Raw genomic sequence first — 21,791 nt, 5'->3', positions numbered from 1 at the left:
AGTCTAGACACTCAAATTTCTGAGCTTTCTACATGAGTTCTGCCACACTGAAAACTGTGGAAAAGAACAAACATGAGGCATGAGACTTGACATTTCAGGACCAAGACTTGTCAAATCTAATGACTGGCTGTTTCGTTACTGTGGCCTCTTTAATTTCACATGATGACTTCTGTTAAATTCTTACCCCAAATCCAAATCCAACTAAATCTTCATGATTATTAAACAAAAGTGGCAAAACAAAGCTTCATCTGAAGTCATCTAGTGGAAACAGAGAGGGCACTTCACCGTCTATCGGCACATTGATTCCCAGGTTTCTCCTTTCAAAGAAAAAATTCAAGACTAAAAATAATTTTTACTCCATGAAGAAAGGGACTCTATTTGCCTTTCTAATGCTGCACATTGACGGAGTCTTTCATTTCAAAAACATTGGATAGTTGCTGTCTTAAGACACTGTGCCAAGGGTGGGGAGTATGCGTTGTGCAGGATGGGAGCAAGCTGTTAAGATGGAAATTAGTCCTCAACAGAAGTAAAAGCAACATGCAATCGCCTGCAGAGAACAGGATTAAAGCTAGACTTCAGGATGAAAGGTGGTCTCTTGAAGGAAGTGGCATCTGAGGTGGGGCTTCACACGGAATGACAGACCAACAAGGAGAAAGGGAAAGGCAGAGGACTCGGAGGGAAACCCAGGCCCACGGGGTGTGTGCTGGGGGCCAGCGGAGCAAGGGGAGCCTGCAGAGTGCCACGTGCAAGGACCGCCGAGGCCAGAGCACGCAGGGCCTCGTGTGCCGCGTCAAGAGCCTAGACTTTCCCCGATGAGCAGCAAGAGGCCACTGCAGGCTTAGGGAGAAGGCAGTGCCGCGTCAAGAGCCTAGACTCCCCGATGAGCAGCAAGAAGCCACTGAAGACCTAGGAAGAAGGCAGTGCCTAAATATCAGAACTGCGGGTAAATGCAACAGCCGAAGGGCAGAGAGAAAGGGTGAGAAGGGAGAGGGTGGAGGCAGGGAGAGGAGGTGGGCAGATCCTGTTATTCTGGATAAAACTATGACAAAGGCCCGGATCAGGCCAGTGGTGATGGTGAAAGGCAGTCGGGTATTTATGAAACAAAGCTAAAAGTATGGAAATCAGGCAAGAGGAGGGAACACTGAAGATGACTTTAACCACAATTAATGTAAAACTTGTTGAATTAAACTGAACTGATATTTATAAACAGATTACAACATTAGAATAATGTAAGGAAACCAACTTTTATTTCACAAGTAATTTAGGAAAAAGTATAGAAAAGGGGAAAGTATGGGTCGTGAATTCAGAAAGATGCTGCCTTCACCTCTGCCCTGCTCATTACAGCTCCCTTCTAAGACGATGACCTTCTGAGGGGATGACCCACACCCACCTCGCAGTGCCACGGTAACAATTCACTAGGAGAGTGCAGAGGAACCCGCCCCAAACAAGGCAGCGGAAATCAGCCGGCGCAAGCTCTAAGTACAGCTGCTCAAACTACCTTGAGGTGGCTCCTCCTGTGACCTCTCGAAGAAGGCGGCAGTGATGGGGAACGAACTCCAAGAGCTTAGCATACATGAGCTGGAGGTCACTCAGATGACTGTCAACAATCTGCTCTAGAATCACCTATTAAACGAACAGCATTTTTTAAAAAGCATCTAAAAGAGAGGTGTGAATTACACACTACAGGAAAAATAATAGAGAAAACCTCAAAAGTATGCTTCCTCATGCCCCTCCTCCCCAGCTAACATGTTTCTAACAGTAACAGCTATACTCAGAACTAGTTTCAAGATTTGGAAGCACAGCTCTGACCCAGGGGAGACACAGGCTGGGTGACAGAGACTGGCCTGAAGCTGGGAAGCCAAGCACATTTGCCTCCTTCCCTCCCGAGATTGAAAGCAAAATAAAATGACAATTTCCCATAACGACAGCCCCTCCCTGTACTGACCTTGGCCTTTTCTTTTACCATAATTTAGATCAGGGGAAGGTGTGAGACAGAGAAAGATGGAAATATATATTTTAGTTTACTTTATTATTTTATCTTTTGTGTTAAGGTTGAGAGTTAAAAGGTTAATGACAAGATAAGCATATGAATTAAAAAAAAATTAAAATGTGGCCTTAGTTTATTTAATATGCCACTGAAACATCAAATGTTTCTCTAAGTTAGCACATTAGGTTCAGTTCAATGAAAAACAAAGGCATAAGTTAGTAACGATTTTCACTTACTGATAAAGAAATAATGTAGGTAATTTGTCTTTTTCATTCTTATCAAGTTAGATATGAAACTTAACAGGATAGGAAGAGAGGAGTCTGACAGATCATTTATTTTTAGTAACTCTGATAAAAGCTGAGAGGATTACTGACGTTAATCCTCAAGTTTCATTTTTATCAGTGAGATTCAATTTCCCTCATTTATAGATGGGAGACTTTCATCCCAAAGTCACGGAGAGCAGGGCTTTGTGCTTACTGGGCAGAAAGAGAGTCCGCGCCGACGGAGGACTGGAGAAGCCTGCAGACACTGAGGGCGGGCTTGTGACTCTCACCAGTTTGGACCAGATGAAGCTGCCATTTTTGTGTGTCAAAAAATGTTGAGTATTGGCAGCTTCATGTGGTACAGTTTATATTCTGGCTGCTCAAAGGAATATGCTCACTCTCCAAAGTTTAACTGTATCCTTGCAGATGAAGGACACTGGATAGGCAAGCTCTGGACTTAGGGTATTGTGCCGCTCATCTGCCTATGAAAGGCCTGTGTCAGTGACTGTTTCCTCCCTCCCATCTTCCTGGCTAAGAGACTGCTCAGTAGTCAAGACTTAGGCCACATCTCTGTGAAGACACCCTTCAGCACAGGCTTTCCATGGGCAGGGGTTCAGCAGGCTCCTTTACCAGCGACACTGCAGTTCCGGTATCTGCTTACTCGTTCCATTTTACCCACTAGACCAGTAGTTAAAAATTCATTTTAAGAATTTAGTGGCAAATAATTCACATACCATAAAACTGACCTAAAAATGTTTTGATAACATTCCTTCTCCCTAGGCAAGACCCTCCTCCCACTAAATTAACATGACCCCTGGGCTATAGCATCACTAAAAACACTTGAGAAGGTGCCTGACTCCGGCATGCTGGTTGTAACCACCAGGGACCAACCTTTTCTCACAACTGATGGTACTACAGTAACTGAGAATCTTTACAGAAAGGCCTCTAAGCCGCCCCTTACACCCAGTAAAGCATCCAAGACAGAGCAGATGCTCCACGAACATCTGCTGAATGAAGGCCTCATCCCACAGTACACAAACCTCGTCTACGTATGGCTTCACGAGGACTTGACCGACCAAGGCCTCCGCATCCCGGGTCTTGTCGATCGTGGCGTAAGTCCGTAAGCAGCGCCGAATGATATCGACACTGGGAGTCTGAAGGCCTTCTAGTAGCAGGCCTTCCAGTGACTGCTGTAACGTGGCTGTGATACCAGCTATGCGCTGCAAGAGAGACAGGTTAAAAAGCTCCAGCTGAAATAACTTCTAAGGATCCAAACACACACAGAACACGTCTCCTATTCCAACAGAAGATGCGTAAGATTGAATATTAACATTTTCTGGAGAGTAACAATGAATCTCTCCTCCTCCTCACATCTCTTTGTAAGTTAATCCTGGCTGTATCAAAGGAGGATTTAGATACCACTTCAGAATGAGGTTCTTTTAAGTTACAGAGTAAACCTGACAAACATCATGATTCTAAAGTCCAGTCAAGAGTTTTGGGTAAATTAATTCTGACTAAATCATACAGTGTGTCAATCACATGAAATGCAGAGTTAATTTTACCCTCATAATTCAGAGAATATGCCTGTGTCTTTACACAAAATCTGTAATGTGCGACACATTAGGAGGCAGGGGCCTAAAAACAAAAACTGAAAGAGAAAACTCACAGCTAGTTTCAAAATCCTGCAGACCACAACTGTCAGAAAACAGGCGCGTGCTGGCAATACTGCAGGGGCGGCTCCAGGCGGCCGCAGTGAGCCGACAACCACCACAACAGAGCCAGTTATGGGGCTTCTTGGATTCCAAGCAGATATAAAGGGGATGTTTATACTGTACTACAGGGAGCATACCGAGTTTGCAAAAGCATTATATGTAGAAAAACAAGATACAGACCTTACTTTAATTAAGAAATGCTCTATTGCTAAAAAATGCCATCGTCATGTGAACCTTCAGTAAGCTACAATCGTTTTGCTGGTGGAGGTCTGAAATACTGTGGAAACTGCCAGAATGAGATACAGGGATAAGAGCCCGTGAAGGGAGCAAGTGCTGTTAAAAGGGTACTGGCATGGTGATAGATCTCCTTGACGCAGAGCTGAATAAACCTTCAACTGTTTAAAAAGAGTGCAATATCTGTGAAACACAATAAATCTAAGGGCAATAAAACAAGGTCTGCCTGTACCATTTAGCAAATTCCTAAATAGTAAAGGGTGAAAATCTAAAACAACACTTACTGGTCTTATTTTGTCCAAAAGAGGCAAGCCTTTGCTTTGAACAGCATGAAACTGCAACTGATTAAATTCTGTGGCAATTCTCTCCAAAATTTGTCCAGTCAAAAGCGGGCTAGTGGAGACAATTGAAAAGAGTTAATTCCTAAAGGTTTTTAATTTCCAAGAATACATCACACGATCAGCAATCCTGATGCTTCCATCGTGCTTTTCCATAGCCCCCCTGTTATAAGGCAGAAGCTATAGCATCCTTTGTGCCATGAGCTTTTATAGCTTGTTCTAGGGCAGCGGGAAACTCTAACAGTTAGGCATACGCCCGACACGGCCAGCCCCACCACAGGGTCCAGCCGAGAAGCAAGAGTGGCCAGGCCAGCGTGGGTGTCTACAGCTCCTGCCCCAGTCTCCCCCACTCGGGGCCTTCTTCATTCTAACTCCCCACCCTCCAGCTCTGCCCTGTTCTTCTCATCACACTGCCCTGGTTTCCCTCCTCTACAACCCTAAGCTGCCGATCTGAATTTTGAAAAAGTCCTCGAAGGTGATTCTGAGCAAGAACCAGCATGGCATCTATTACATTAAAGATGGAGTATCACTAAGGGACAGTATTATAGGAAAAGACCTTGTGGCGCACTTCTATCCCAGGAAGAACAGGGTTGGGCAAGAACGGGAAGCAATCAGGAAGGCAGGCACGGCGGATGCCGAGTGAGGACAGGCCGGCAGGAGCTGCCAAGGCGAGAGGCCTGGAACAGCGGAGAGCAACGGCGCCCCTGGACGGGCCGGGGGGACGACCCATCGAACGGGGTCACCAACAGCCGACCACGACTGGGCAACGACACTGAACGGAGGGCCAACTGCATGCCAGGCAGGGGCTGGCGGTGTCTCAGTGTCACAGCCCTGCCAGCGGAGCTCCCACTGGCCCCCCACTGTCAACGACACCAGGAGCTGGGCTCCACGGCTCAGGCTGCCCAGTGGGGTATGCAGCACAGACCTGTCCACGGCGCCGCGGCGCTTCCCATGGCGCTGGTGTGAGCGGCTCGTTTTCCGAGTCACTCACCTACCTGGCTGATTTAAAATTCAGACTAGAAAGATAAGACAGTTGCAGTATATAACAAAAAGAAAATGGTCATCTTTTTCTAATTTCACAAGCTTTTTTTTCTTGTTGACAAATGCTAACTAAACGTGCCTATCCTGCTTCTTAATGATGTAATGCTAGAGTTAGCCACTTAAGTGACAACACTCTGGGCGTTACTCTGGTCTAAATGAATTTAGGAAGGATGAAAGCTATTTCACATCTTGAAGATCAACAAAATTTTGCCAGTGCTTCTACAAGGCAATTCCAAAGATAAAATTATTGCAATAAAACACACTCCTCTGATTCCCTGTGAAGTGATGTATTGGAACTGTGGCCCATAACCATAAAGGCTTTATAAGGATGTATTACAAACTTTACCATCTCACACCCTCCACTTTCCACAAGCTACACTCAAAAACACTGAACCACAGACTTGGCTTTTCTTCTCTTTCAGAAATGAATTTTAACAGAAAAAAAAAGAAAAAGAAAAATTAGGCTAGATGTGAAGTATTAATTTATGTAATATTTAGTAAAGAAAATACTTACCTGCTTGCTTCTAGAGCAGATGTTTCTTTAGGATGTTGAGAATTTAAGATTTTTTCAATTTTCTCAACTGATCGAATAACCTGTATAAGCCGCAATACACATATCTATAAAATAATAATTAAGCAAAAAAAAAGTTATCACGATATTTAATCTTAATCATCTTATTTCCCCATTCTAAATACAGGGAAATACAAAGCAAAAAGTCAACTTAGGGTATGTAGGGCATTCTATATTTTGAATACTTCTACATAAAACTGAATTCCCAAGAACGCAAATCTCAATTTTAGGTGTCAAGAAGAAGCACATTTTCAATATTCTGCTGCAAGTTTATAGTTAAAGAAGAAAACCAGACTGTTTGTCTTCTCATTTCCCACACTTTTATTCCTTTCTTGTCCTGTCTTAAACGAACCTCTCTATAGGTGCTACATTTTCTTCTTATGAGCCTTTTTCACGTTGTAACCGTAGCTTCTGATCATCTTTGCCCTGTTTACATGTATATGACACAATTATAGGCTTAAGCACCAATTCATTAATGACATTACTACACAACATTATCGAAGAAGTTGAGCAGTATAAAAAAATCCCATCCTTAAAAGAACAGAAAGATATGAAGTCAGTCATTAGACAGACAGTTGCCAGCACCTACTGCAGAGCACAGGGGCCTCTAGTCAGTGCTCTGCGGTGGCCCGAATGGGGAGAAACCTAGAGACGAGGGAATACATGCAACACACTGCGTGACTGATTCACTTTGCTGTGCAGCAGAGACTAAAACACGGTACAGCAAGCATACGCCAATAGAAACTAGTTTAAAAAAGACAAAATAAAATATGTAAACAGTTACTGAGCACCTATTGTGCAGACATTGTTCCAGACAGGGAGGGCGCGACGGAATGGAACAGTCAGAGCGCCCCTGCTCTCAGAGAGCTCACAGCCTTTCTAGGAAGGCACTGCATGCTTGACGTCTCCGGGCAAAAGCGGATAATGGCCTCAAATTCGAATCCTATTATATCCAATAATAATGGATATATATGATATATATTCTATATTATTATAATATATAGAATAATGGATATATAATGTTATATATCCATTAAAGTCAGAAAATAAAACCAAAACGTAAGACTGCTAAAAATTAAAAGCGGTGCATGCAGAGGCGCAGTTACGAAGTGGAAACAAAAGCAGCGAACCTGGCAGAAAGAGAGAGCGACTCACTGGCCTTTCAACCTGCAGCAGAACACCGGGAGAGCTGGCCGTAGAGGCCTACTTGCTCCCTAATCACTAAAATTGCTGAGGGTGCTGAGAAATCAGTTTCATGCCTGTTAAACTGCAAAATGCTTCACTGATACCGGTTATTGCTGTTTCTTATTCTGGAAAAATTGAGGAATGTTAATTTTGTGCCCATTTGGGTACCTCTAAAATTCTGCTTTATTTCAAACAGTTAACATGACATTAGAAGCACAGAAACAGTTTTGGGAAGAAAAAAAAAAGTTTCATATGGTGAGAAGGTGAGAAGACATGAGGCTTTTAGCTGGCATGTAGCATGAGAAATCCACATTTAAATCTTCACGCTGTCGTTAATAAAGCACAAGAAGAATATGCAATGTTCTTCGTCTTTTTCTTCCATTAGTCACCTCACCACACCCTTCTTATTAATAGGACTTTAATCAGCCAAGGAATGAGGAGACCTGGGCTCCAGCTCCGGCTGAACCCCTCCGGAGCTTGGCTGAATGCTGATGCCCAAAGAGAAAGGGAGGTCCCACACTCCTCTCTGCAAAGGTACCAAGAGGAGTATACCACACCGCATCCATGACAGTGCCGCTAGTGCCAAGGTGCTACCATGAGCCCATGCTTCCCAGTCTGACGCTCAAGGATACCTTCTTCTTCCTAATGTCCTCTTGCTTAGACAGTCGCTCGTCTACTGCCCGAATCCCTTCACTGACAGATGACCGCAGACTCTAAAAGAATAAAGAAAACGTACTGCAGAAACTGTTTCGTGGCATTACGAAACTTATACACTAAATTCCAAGTGACTTAAGTATCTTTGGGCCAGTATTATGTAGATATTGACAAAAATACATAATATCAAATACAACTGCTGTTGAGGGTTCTCATGAATTGAGGGCAAAATGACATATAAAGCTAGGATTAACGGCCAAAAGAATAATAATATTGAGTTGGCAAAAAAGTTAGCTTACTTTTTATCATAAGATGGCTCTGGTAGTGCTTGGCTGTCTTTAATTTCATTAGAAATAATTTTGTAAGACTGTACTGTGACAGCTGTCATATCAGTGTGCACTAAAAAAAAACCAAGACTACTGCATTTTTGTGTAGTCATTTTAATATGAAAGGAGGAAAAAAATCAACATTTTCTACATATTATGATTTATTATTTCAAGAAAGGTAAAAATACAACTGAAACGCAAGGAAGATTTGTGCAGTGTATGGAGAAGCTGCTGTGACTGACTCAAGTGTCAAAATGCCTTGCCAAGTTCTGTGCTGGAGACTTCTAACTGGATAGATTTCGCCACGGTTGAAATGAGCAGTTGAAGTTGACAGCAATCAAATTGAGACCTTAACTGAGAACACTCAATATTATACCATGCAGGAGATGGCCAACATACTCAAAACATTCAAATCAACTGCTAAACACCATTTGTACCAGTTTGGTTATGTGAATCATTTTGATGTTTGGGTTCCACATAAGTGAAGTGAAAAAAGAACCTTCTTGACCGTATTTCCACAGGTAATTCTCTACTTAAAAGCAACAAAAAAAATTTTTAAGAACAAATTGTGAGGTGGGAGGGGGGTTCAGGATGGGGAACACGAGTATACCTGTGGCGGATTCATGTTGATGTATGGCAAACCAATACAATATTGTAAAGTAATTAACCTCCAATTAAAATAAATAAATATTAAAAAAAATAAAATACAACACATTGTGACAAGAGAGAGAAAACTGGACTGCTGTTGTTGCTCAGTGGCTCAGTTGTGTCCGTTTTTTCGACCCCGTGGACTGCAGCACGCCAGGCTTCCCTGTCCTTCACTATCTCCCAGAGTTTGCTCAAACTCATGTCCATTGAGTCGATGATGCCATCCAACCATCTCTTCCCCTGTGGATACTGTACAATTGTGCGGAATGGAAGCGCTTGTGGGGCAAGCAAAACGAACCACCACAATCATACGAAAGGCTGCTCTTCATCCAAAAGTGATGCTGTGTACGTGGTGGGATTGGAAGGGAGCTCTCTATCATAAGCTCCTTCTGGAAAACCAAGTGATTAATTCTAACGAGCACTCGCTCCCAGTTAGACAAACTGAAGGCAGCACTAGATGAAAAGCGTCTGGAATTAGTCAACAGAAAACGCACAGTCTTGCACCAGGATAACTCAAGACCACATTTCTTTGATGACCAGGCAAAAACTGTTACAGCTTGGCTGGGAAGCTCTGATTCATCCATCACAGTCACCAGACATTGCACCTTCAGATTTTCACTTATTTTGGTCTTTCAAAATTCTCTTAATGGAAAAATTTCAATTCCCTGGAAGACCATAAGAGACACTCGCAACAGTTCTTTGCTCAAAAATATGAAAAGTTTTGGGAAGATGGAATTAGGAAGCTGCCTGAAAAAAACAGCGGAAGGTAGTGGAACAAAACTGTGAATACACTGCTCAAAAAAGTTCTTGGTCGAAATGAAAACTGCTTTTATTTTTACCTAAAAACCAGTGGAACTTGCTCGCCAACCCAATACATATACGATCACCGTCATACTTGGTCAGAGAACAGAAAGAATCGCCCGAATCAAAGAACAGGAGGATCTGGCACAGGGGATGGAACTCGAGTCTGCCGTGGAGAGCTGAGGGGGCCGACGGTGGAGGGGAGGAGTTGCTAGAAGACAGAGGGTGGAGGGGCAGAGCTTCCAGGGCACACGCGGGGCTGGAGGGTACACCCGCATGCACAGCAGGCTTCCTTTAGGAGAGAAGCAGAAATAAACGGGTGGGGGGCTGATTTAGGAGAATGTTAGACTAGATTCTATCAGGAATTAAGCAGTCCTTAAGCACTGATACACCACGATGCCATGCTGTTCTAAGGATATTAAGAATCAAGGAATGAGGAACAGAAGGGCCAGGAAAAGGCAGCTCACAGGTGGAGAAACATGTCCAGAAGCTAAAAAATTAAACAAAATGTGAAGAATCAGGCCAAAACAGAGGTGAAAGAAACGATCAGAAGAAACTAGACATGGCAGCCCCTCCAGTACTCTTGCCTGGAGAATCCCACGGACAGAGGAGCCTGGCGGCTACAGTCCACGGGGTCGCAAGTCAGACACGACTCTGTGGCTAAACCACCACCACCAGCCAAATCACAAAGATTTTACAGAAAAGTGAATTAATTCATTCAGCAACCATGAAATGTCTACCAACTGTCAGCCAATGAGGATACATGATGAATTGGACAGAAACAGTCTTATCCCTCAATGATTTCAGAATCCCAGAGAAGCTTCTTGAGTTGAGAATAAAAAGGCAGGTAAGGTCTATGGTTGATGAGGAGAAGGAAGGTTATAAAGACAGCTGCAGAGTAAGGGACGGGAGGTGGGGCTGGCAGCTGGCAGTGCAGGACAAGAGCCTGAAGGTATGAGAGCCGTCGAGGAAGTTCAAGCACAGGTCAGCAGAGTGGAGGAGACAAGTGGAAGGTTAATAAAGGATGGGGTTCGGGAACTGTCATGGCTACAGGTTGGGAGAAGGAAGAGGAGTCCTGAAAAGGGGGCAGGAAGGCCACACAGAGGCTGGTGTGGAATCCAGCAGCAGACCAAGAACTTCTTTCTTTTCCATTCCAACAAAAGGCACTGTAATAAGCTTTGTAAACTTCAAACAAGACACCAACTTTCAAACAACCTGCTAGTTCAAGGCACAGCTCACAACTCAACCTCTTTTACGAATTTCTTGCCTGGCCTCCTCGGGACTTCTCAGCCCTGCCATTCCCACTGCCCTGCATTTCCTGAAGCTTTATCCAAGCAGAAGCTCGCTATCACACTATCTGCTGAGAGCCTTGCGTGTGCCAGCCGCTGTCTCGAGGCAAGGTGCGTAAGGCCACTGGGTCCGGCATGGCCCAGCACTGACTCACACCGGAAGTGACGGCGCAGTGCGTCACAGCTAGGGGAGGATGGAGGTCCAGGTGCCCAGCACAGCTCAGAGGGTGAGGGGGACAGGGCGGCACAGTTTTCTGTCGGAGGTGATACCGAAACTCCCTCTCCACTGTTCATCTGGATGAAGTCCTTGTTCTCATGGCTTAGAGGCAGACAGTTCCATTCCCAAGGGAGAGATCTTCTCAGAGAAACTAGGTATTACATGACATTTATATTATCCTTCAGTTACATCAGGGGTTAAATGGCTGGTATAAACTGGTCCACGAATCTAACTACATATAAAATATTGTCTGGGAAAATACTTGTAAAATGACAAATTTTAAAATATAAGTAAGCCAGTTCTAAGCTGGAGACCACTGGGTGAGGTGGTATTAACAAATTTAAATTTTGAAATACCCTTCTCCTCCTCCCCGACATTTAAAAGTGTCTACTCTTGAGAATTTGCCTTCTTCAAACCAAATATGTTTCTTAGGTTGTAATATCACATGCAAATCATTTACATTTTGAAAGTATTATACTATAATCATGGAACATTAAAAAACACCACCAACAACACTCTAACAGATTAATAAAAGAATTCTTGGAGAAGGCAAACAAGTGTAATACGCCTTATGGTAGATTGTTTACTGCTATTTGGGGACTTACCAGAACCTCTTCTCGTAACTGTCCCAAAGGCACAGAAAGCTGATTGAGGGCCTTGTCCATGCCGACCTAAAGGCAAGTTGGCACAAACACATCAGGGCCAGGATTAACAGTGAAGCCTACGCTTAACGATCAGAGCCGTACCAGACTTAGGCTATTCTTTCTGCACAATTATACGCTGCTAGCAACCACGTAACAAAAATGTTACTCTGCCATAAATATTGCTCATTGAATGTGAAAAACATGTTGATATACAAGAACTATAAAAATAAGGAAAGTCATAATAAATCAAAAATTCCTATGCACAGTTTGCCTTTGGATGAAATTTTAAATGACTTAAAAAACTAACAGGAAAAATAGCTATATCTGTTGTTTATGACAGTCAACCAGCTGATATGAAAGTCTGATGGACTACATTTCTCCTAAGCATTATTACAACCCTTCAGAAAAATCCAAATTAAACAGGATGGAAATAAAATTTTCAGGGTTTCTAATCCTACTGGAACATTTATCTTAGTGGTGTATTTCCCAAAAGCAACTATGGCTCGTTATTCTCAATGCTTCTTGAAATTCCCATACAGATGGCTATTTTCCATTTGTCTTTTGACAAACAGACTTAAAATATGAAGAAGACTTTCACAACCATGAGAACTCAAGTATTTCTAAGCAACTTTTCCAAGTAATTGACATGCTTCTTATAAACAATTCCTACACTTTTACAAAATGTGTAAAAATAGGCTTCTTAATGATTAATATTGGCCAATGTCTTCTCAACCTACCTCTGGCTAGCACATGTACCTGAAAGTAAATTAAACATTTCCTTAAGAAGAGTTGATATCTGCTCTCAGAAATTAGTCTAAACTGGTGAGATTTCATGGTAATCAATTAGCAACTAACAAAAACAAACATTCTTGGTATTGCTATCCTTTACTTTTCAACACTTCTTAATAAGTCATTCAAAAAAAATCAAACTAAACTAAAAACAAGAAATGTGTATCAAGAAAGCTTCGGTCCTTTATTAATAAGATTAGCAATCCCTTCAAGTTTCTGGGGAAAAAAAATAACTGAAAGGTTTCTAAAACGACTCAGAGCTGGCAAGACTGAGCGTGACTGAGGAAGGAGGTGCGCAGCGCCTGTGCGAGCACACTGGCGGCAGGGCCGCGCAGGCAGGGCTACCAGGTTCGTCGACAGGTTGACAAAGTCCGCGTAGTCCTTGTTGATGAGCTCGACCATGGCTGCTTTGAGCAGCTTGTAGTAGAGCTCCAGGTCGTCTCTAAGCGCTTCCAGCTGGACGCGCTTCCGACAGTCAGACACAAAGTGATCGACGTCGAAGTCTTCCTGAAAATAAAGCCAGAAGAAAAGAATTATCGCAACAACATCACATCTTACGTATAAAAATAAAAGGAGGGAGAATAACAGAGAAACACCATTCTGTCCATTTGAAAGGTTAACTGCTGTCAGGATAAAGCCCTTTAAACACACAGGACATAAAGGCGCTTGCATGCGATCAAGGTGCCCAGAGGGAGGCCCCTGACCGAGAGCATTCTCTCCTGCTGCCTAAACCCTAAAAGGGATTTCATTCGTTTTTAACTACACACATTAAATAGGCTCTTCTCAAAACAGAAATAGTTTCTTTTCCCTTAAGTTTTAAAAGTAACAAATATTCACTCTGACAATTTCAACCTATAAATAAAGCCATCCCTCAGCATCCATGGGGGCCTGTTTACAGGACCGCCGAGGACAGCAAAATCTAGTATGTCCTAGTCTCTAATACAAAATGGCACAGTACTTACATGCACTTTAAATCATCTCTAGATTATATAACACGTAATAAAATGTAAATGTTATATAGATAATGGAAAATACTATGCAAATAGTTGCCAACTATTTGTTGCAGCAAATTCAAATTTTGTGTTTTGAAACTTTCTGGAATTTTTTCCCCAAATATTTTCACTGTGAGGATCGATGAGGTATCATCTATCACACAGTTACAAATCTCCTTTTCTTGGTATGATAAATTCTAAGATTTACTCTCTTACACTTTCAAATGTGCAGCACAGCATTATTAACTGCCGTCACCATGCTCCGCATCACATCCCCATGAGTCATTTAACTAATGGACTGTAACTCTGTGCCATTTGACCCCTGCACCCATTTCGCCCATTCCCCAACCCCTGCTCTGGCAACCACCAATCTGTCCTCAGTACCTTTGAGTTAACGTTTGTTTTGTTTTTTATATTTCACATAAAACTGAGATCATGATCACCTTTCCCTAACTTATGTCACGTAGCATTAATGCCCTCAAGGTCCATCCACGTTGCCACAAATGGCAAGATTTCTTTCTTGTTTAAAAACACCTTTGTTTACTGTTCCTGACGGTGCTGCACCTTCACTGCAGCGGGCGGGCTTTCTCTAGCTGTGGTGAGCAGGGGCTGCTCTGCGTTGCCGTCTGCAGACTCCTCGCTGTGGTGGTTTTCCTTGTTGTGGGCAATGGACTCCAGCGCACAGGCACAGCCGCTGTGGCTCAGAGGCTCCTGTGCTCCGTGGCAGGCGGAATCTTCCCGGACCAGGGGTCAAACCTGCGCCCCTGCATTGGTAGGCAGATTCTTAGCCACTGGAGTGTTGCAGAAACCAGTCATCGAGACACCAAGCAGCACACTCAGAGAGTTGGAGAACTCACATTTATGATGCCAGCGGGCCCAGAGCAGTTAACACTCCAAGCTCTGGGCCCCAAACAAAGGGGTTACAGAGTTTTCACAGACAGACTACGGCAGGCTACACTAGCTGCTAATAGGCTGGTTTAAACTAAGCAGTTCCGTGTGCACGGGAACAGCAGTCAAGATGGGGCGGGGGGCGGGGGGGGGGGAATGCCTGACCTTTACATGGACAGGCATGATTAAGCAGGTTTACAGGGCCTGGGGAATTGCAGAGAGCAGCACAAGGGTGGCGAGATAAGCTCCAGTTCCTAGTGTTTTGCGTCCCCACTTTCTGAGACTACGTGACCTACGTGACTGACTTTGCAAGGAGCAAGCTGAGTTACGCAGGCAGAAAGAGCAGGAGGCCATGTAAAAGCGTGACTTTTCCGTTTCAGGGCCGCCGGGGAGTCTAGGTTTATCTCCTTTTCATGGCTGGATGATATTCCTCTGTGTGTGCGGAGTGTATAGATCATGGTTTCTTTATCTATTCATCTGTCAGTGGATGCTAAGCCTGCTTCCATGTCTTGACTATTGCAAATAATCCTGCAGTGAACACTGGGGACCTACAAGTGTGAGCCTCACTGGCCACCAAAGCCGGGTGACCTAGAGTTATCTCCGGGCAGCAACTGCAAACATCAGGGCACCAGACAAGTACTCAAGTTCCTTTCTAGGAGATACTGTCCGGCTGGAACAAGGCAGAGAGAGCAAAGACGGCTCCTGCCCGCCGCCAAGCCCCTAGAGAGTGTTAAATTAGAGGTCGGCCCCTCAGGCTGATGATGCTTTGAGATAAACAAGCCTCTTTCACAGAAAGTCTGGGCCCTTTTCAGCTGCTGTCCCCGTGCCAGGCCCCAGGAGGATGACCAAATTCACGCTGCCCTTCAAAAGCGGTTTCTCCCATCATGAGCCTGGTGGGTCTTGCAGTTCCACTGACTTTCAAAGGTAGACATCTGGGGGCTCAGCTCCCAGATGCAAGTCTTTACAGGAGGGGTGCCAAGCTTAGGGTTCACACCCTTCACTTCTCAGGCAGCAGCTGGGGATGGCAGCTTCCTTCCAATTGTGGGTCACCATGCTGAGAGTTGGGTGGACGGTGAGACCATGTCTCAGCCTTTCCTATCCACTTTGATGTGGGCTGTTGGCCAGATGTGCAGGAGTTGCTCAGAGGAGGAAACTATTCCAGGTTTAGCTACTGATTTCATGTGTCCACGGGACGAGGTAAGTGTTGTAGGATCCTCCTTGAATGAAACCCTTGACCTTTATCTATGTTCACACACACACGCACAAACATACACATACACAGAATCTTAATAAACCTTTTCTAAGCTATTTTTCTCCTTTTACATATAACTCCAATGTCTTTTCATAATACATATTAATTGGTATTGACCTTTTATATGGATGTTGAGTATTCAACTGAACAGATGTTCAAAATCTTTCAAAACCAACTTCCAAGCATTGTTCACAGAATCATTATGCCCGGTTTCCCTTCATAACGTTCTGATGCCCCCGGTAGGCACACAGGCATACAGACAGCAAATCACTGTCTACTTATGACTTTGGTACTAACTGAGCTGTTTGGTTATCAAGTATCAGGTATGATGATTCCCAAACTTGTTAAGGCCACTTATACTTATCACCAAAATTACATAATTTTATTAAACATTGTATAAACCAACAAAATATAAGTACAAAATGATAACTGTTTTCATGAAAACTAAGGCAGATGCTTTGCAAAGACCTGATGCTGAGAAACTGATAAGACAGTCTTTGCTGAATCACATTAGATATACGAGATGACCACGAGCCAGGCAGCACTGTGCAAAGGAGGATCACACAGATCTTGAAGGATTCTCCACCAGATTCTCTGCAAATGCCTTAGGGTTCTCATTCAACTTGAAGCACAACAAAAAAGTCCAATTCACTGACAAATTTTCAGAGAAAATAATTTCATGCCGCATCAATGTAGAACAGATGTACACGTATGTTAAGGACAACATGCACCATTCTGCAAGAGTACTTATAAAAATGGACTTTCTTAACTAATCACCCAAACACTTGCTGTAACAGTGTCAGATAAGCAATTTCTTACCAAACTATAATTTCACAGCCACCTAGTGAAAACCATCTGTTTCTTTTACTTCTTGAGACTACCTCAGATAGCACCTTAGACTCACAGTCACACAACAATCAGAAAGAATGTGGGGGCAGGGCTCAGCCTGACGTCTCGGCCTCGGTACTGACCCGCCGCACGGCTGCGCGGAGCACTCGGCCTGTTACTCTGAGAGCAGGAACTCCAAATGGACGCAGTTCAGGTCTGAGCTCCATGACGGCATTCTAGATCACAGAGCTGGAGCTCTAACAAATGCTACTGGCCAGTATTAGTGCTCAGTTTGCCATCTGTCTGCTTGTTCCCGGATAGACAAACGATGCACTACACAGGAGAAAATGACCCAGAACGCGTGTGGATACTGGATGGGGCAGCTTCTGCTATGGGAGCAAGCAGCTTCAAACTCACGTGGCGCAGAATAGCTGCCGCACTTCATACACCACAAAGTTTCACTTTATACTGCGGGTTTGCTAAGCATCCAGCGACTGACATTATCATCCAGAAAATATCCATATGGAAGAGTGGATTTAGATACCAACCTCACACTATACAAAAAATTTAACTCAAGATAGATTAAAAGACAAATAGAAGAGCTAAAACAATAAAACTCTAAGGAGAAAACAGGTGAGAATATGTGTGACCTTGAATTAGGCAGTCATTGACACAAAAGCATCAAGATAACAGATAAACTGAACGCAATCAAAATGAAAACTTCTGCGTCAAAACACATTATTTAAAAAGTGAAAAGACAACCCAGTGAAAGGGAGAAAATATTTGCAAATCATGTATCTGACACGGGTCTAATATCCAGAGTATAAAAACTCTTACAACTCAACAGTTAAAAGACAAACAGACCAATTAAAAAATTAGCAAAGGATCTGAATAGACATTTCTCCAAAGATATACAAATAGCCAATCAGCATATAAGAAATTAAAAACTACTCAAGAGTTTGGCTGTGAGGCGGAAGAGAGTGATATGGAAATGACTAGAGGCAGGAGGGCCAAGAGGAAGAGACCAAAGCAGGAGCGTGTTTAAAAGCCCCCGGGGGTGAGGTCAGAGGAGAGCACCAGGGGGTCTGGGCTGCAAGCACGGGGAGGAGTGGGGTGGGAAGGACCGGGGTGGGAAGGACCAACCTCAGGAAGGAAACCCCTTCCTAAACAGGCGAGGAGGAGAAAGGGGATGGGCACACACACAGGAAGGGAGCAGTCATCAGTTAAGATGACGACGTCCCCACCTGATGGCACTATTTTTTCTATAAAATAGGACTCATATGCTGGGATAGAAGGATAGATTTCAGCAGCACCCCTAGGGGAATGGGTCTCACCTGTCTTTGTTAGCAGCCTCTTCTGTCCCGTACTACTAGTATCTTATGTCCTATTTCATGTATTACTTGGCTATCAACCCTCGCTAAGGATTGTTGTATTTTTTAAGCTGACAAAACTAACGCTGTGATGTCATCACCACCTCTATTACCAAGTGATAGAAGCCTACTACCATCGGCCACTCTCGTCTTCTGATCACCCTACACCTTTCACGAATCTGTCCTCTGCTCTGTATCCCTCGTTAGATCTTACAAGGACCACTGAAGCATTTTCAGCAGCCTCTTTTTTCTGAGTTCAGAAAGGTAGTTGGTTGTTTCTTAAGCTTTTATTAAATAACTTCCTAAAAGTCTGAGATACCACTATGACATTGAGTTAGGGCTGAAATACATGTGCAAGAATGTCCCAAACCAAAATACTAGCTCATCAGTTCAAATGCACCATAATTTCCCCTTGAAACAGAACCCTAATTTAACTTGAGGTAACCAGTGGCACGGCATCCTCTAACACGGCTTCAAAGCAGCAGACATGACTACGCCATTCCCTGCTTCACACCTGAGCGCAGCGCATCCAGCGCAGGCCCCTCAGTGCGGCACACGAGAGCGGCCCGCAGCCCACCCAGCTGTCCTACTTTTCCCGCCTCAATTCCGGTCATCCTCCCAGCTTCTCTGGACTAAGTCCAGTTTCTCAGCACACACTGTGGTCTTTCTGTGACCATACTCAAAAGCCTAAATCTTATCTGAAGTGAAGTCAAGTGAAGTGAAGTCGCTCAGTCGTCTCCAACTCTTTCGACCCGGTGGACGGTAGCCCACCAGGCTCCTCCGTCCATGGGATTCTCCAGGCAAGAATACTGGAGTGGGCTGCCATTTCCTTCTCCAAGGTGATCAATGAGTGCCTGTTTATTAAATGAATGATTGCTGCCATTGTCCTAACAGGGCCTCATCACGTGTGTGACAAAGTTCCCTTTGACTGGAAACGAAGTTTCCAATGACTGGATTTTTTCTGAGTAACCTCCACTCTCCTAATGCAAATCGGACATTCTCTAACTTTCTCACAGACACAAATTACAATATGCTTTGAATCAGACAGACTTAAGAAATATAACCCCGAAGGCAAACTCTCTCTCACTTCTGCCATGTGACCGGAACTTTCTAAATGTCTCTCTGAAGGAAACATGAACTGCAAGCAGCCTTTATCTCCGAGTCTCACCGAGGAACCAACATGCGACACAGGGCAGCTGTCCTGTGTATTTTTCTCTTACATGTGAAGCGGTCGCATTTGTTAGCACTACAAATTACAGAGCACACTCAGAGGCATGAAAGAATGTGAAACTGCTGCCATGTCAGCCACCCCCCCAGTCTGCTCTCTCCTTCATCAGGTTCTACTTTCGAACTTATTCTGAGGTTTCTACTTTCCGAACCCTCTCTTCCCAAAGGCATTCTATCAGTTCAGAGCAAGAAACATGGTGGGGCTAGCAAGTCAGAAAGAATGCTGGTGCTGAGCCTGAAGGAAGCCTTGAAGGAGGCAACAGTTGGTCACGTTAAGCTCTCTGTGTTCCGAGATTCTTGAACAGGCCAAACCCCTAATCGCTGCTTGTGCCTCGGCTTCGTCCATCACACCTCTCCTCATCACGCTCTCCTTCTACCCCTTGCTCCAGGACAGCTCTCAGCCAGGACATGGAACAAAGTGTTTCTAGATCAGCAAGTTCACTCTGCACTCCCTTTCAAATTACGCCCTTCGTTACAGAGGCTAAGCAGAAATATCACTGTACAAGAACAAGAGCACATCATTCCTGGGTCTAGATGGCCTGCATAAAATAGACGACATGGCCACACTGGAGAAGAGCCAGATGGAAATGCTTTTTTAAAAAAAACTACATCACTTAATTTTTTTTATTCTAGTTGACATACAACGTTGTGCTAGTTCCAGATGTACTGCAAAGTAGGTCGTTTCTATGCAGACATGTATCCACTCTTTTTTGGGTTCTTTTCCCATGTAGGTTATTACAGAGTGCTAAGTAGAGTTCCCTGTGCTATATAGTAAACCTTTGCTAATCTATTTCATATATAGTAATGTGTATATGTTAATCCCAATCTCCTAATTTATCACCTCTCCCCATGTGCCCCCTTTGTTAACCATAAAGGTCTGTCTAGACAAGGCTATGGTTTTTCCAGTAGTCATGTATGGATGTGAGAGCTGGACCATAAAGAAAGCTGAGCACTGAAGAACTGATGCTTTTGAACTGTGGTGTTGGAGAAGACTCTTGAGAGTCCCTTGGACTGCAAGGAGATCCAACCAGTCCATCCTAAAGGAGATTGGTCCTGAATATTCTCTGGAAGGACTGATGCTGAAACTGAAACTCCAATACTTTGGCCACCTGATGCAAAGAACTAACTCGTTGGAAAAGACCCTGATGCTGGGAAAGACTGAAGGTGGGAGGAGAAGGGGACAACAGAGGATGAGATGGTTGGATGGCATCACCTACTCAATGGACATGAGTTTGAGTAAACTCTGGGACAGGGAGGCCTGGTGTGCTGCACTCCATGGGGTCGCAAAGAATCAGACACGACTGAGCGACTGAACTGAACTGGACCATACATTTAATGCCGAGATCTGCGTGTCTGCTTCGTGAATAAGTTCCTTTGTTATCACTTCTCAGGCTTCCCAGGTGGCTCTGTAGTAAATCAACTACCTGCCAAAGCAAGGAAACATGGGAGATGTGAGTGTCACCCCTTGGTTAAGAATATCCCCTGGAGAAAGAAACGGCAAACTACCCCAGGGTTCCTTCCTGGAGAACTGCATGGACAGAGGAGCCTGGCGGGCAACAGTCCATGAGGTTGCAAAGCGTCGCTTACGACTGGGCATGCACGCGTGCACGCATCACCTTTATTAGAGCCCGGATGTAAATGGCGTGCTTGTCTTTCTCTTACTTCACTTAGTACGATAATCTGTAGGTCCATCCACGTAGCTGCAAATGGCATTATCCTGCTCTTTTTTATGAACAATATGGAAGCTCCTTTAAAAACTAAATACAGAACTACCACATCATTCAGCAACCCCACTCCTGGGCATATATCTGAAGAAACTCACCATTTGAAAAGATACACACACCCTAATATTCACTGCAGCACTATTTGAGATGCCAAGACATGGAAACGACCTAAAAGTTCACAGGAATGGATAAAGAAGATGCGGTGTTGTTCAGTCCCCAAGTCACACTTGACTCTTTGCGACCCCATGGACTGCAGCACCGCCGGCTTCCCTGGCCTTCACCGTCTCCCCAGGTTTCCCCAAGCTCATGTCCATGTGGTACATACTGCTGCTGCTAAGTTGCTTCAGTCATGTCCGACTGTGCGACCCCATAGATGGCAGCCCACCAAGCTCCCCCGTCCCTGGGATTCTCCAGGCAAGAACACTGGAGTGGGTTGCCATTTCCTTCTCCAATTCATGAAAGTGAAAAGTGAAAGTGAAGTCACTCAGTTGTGTCCGAGTCTTCATGACCCCATGGACTGCAGCCCAATAGGCTTCTCCATCCATGGGATTTTCCAGGCAAGAGTACTGGAGTGGGGTGCCATCGCCTTCTCTGGTGGTACATACTACTCAGCTATAAAAAAGAACAGATGTAAATACTTTTTAAAACCAGATACTGTGAGCTGAATGCAAGTATCAAAAAGATAAACTAATGAAGCTACAAAGAAAAAAAATACTATGACTTGAAGTCATCAAAAAAACAAGAAAAGTAAGACTTAAATTCAGTTGCTCAAAAGTTTAAGTGTCTACTGAGCCAAAACGTTTAACTTTTT

The 21,791-nt window shown here is 44.0% G+C and overlaps 1 protein-coding gene across 3 annotated transcripts in view; it reads right to left on the bottom strand.

The window, feature by feature from the left end:
• Positions 1-21,791, bottom strand: part of COG2 (component of oligomeric golgi complex 2) — a 43,662-nt gene that overhangs the window by 20,398 nt on the left and 1,473 nt on the right. For 2 of the 3 annotated variants that reach the window (XM_018042283.1, XM_018042284.1), the window contains exons 2-8: positions 13,045-13,206; positions 11,872-11,937; positions 7,964-8,044; positions 6,090-6,193; positions 4,481-4,589; positions 3,291-3,470; positions 1,499-1,623 (exon numbers count right to left, since the gene is read on the bottom strand). In XM_018042283.1, the coding sequence (XP_017897772.1) occupies positions 1,499-1,623; positions 3,291-3,470; positions 4,481-4,589; positions 6,090-6,193; positions 7,964-8,044; positions 11,872-11,937; positions 13,045-13,206 (827 nt within the window). Of the gene's footprint in view, positions 1-1,498; positions 1,624-3,290; positions 3,471-4,480; positions 4,590-6,089; positions 6,194-7,963; positions 8,045-11,871; positions 11,938-13,044; positions 13,207-20,586; positions 20,681-21,791 lie in introns of all 3 variants that reach the window. The other variant, XM_018042285.1, reaches the window with a different exon arrangement.

The sequence above is a fragment of the Capra hircus genome, chromosome 28 (assembly GCF_001704415.2).
Source record: "Capra hircus breed San Clemente chromosome 28, ASM170441v1, whole genome shotgun sequence".
NCBI classification, from domain to species: Eukaryota; Metazoa; Chordata; class Mammalia; order Artiodactyla; family Bovidae; genus Capra; species Capra hircus.
Note: the sequence above shows the minus strand (reverse complement) of the source record. Positions and strands in the feature narration are given on the sequence as shown.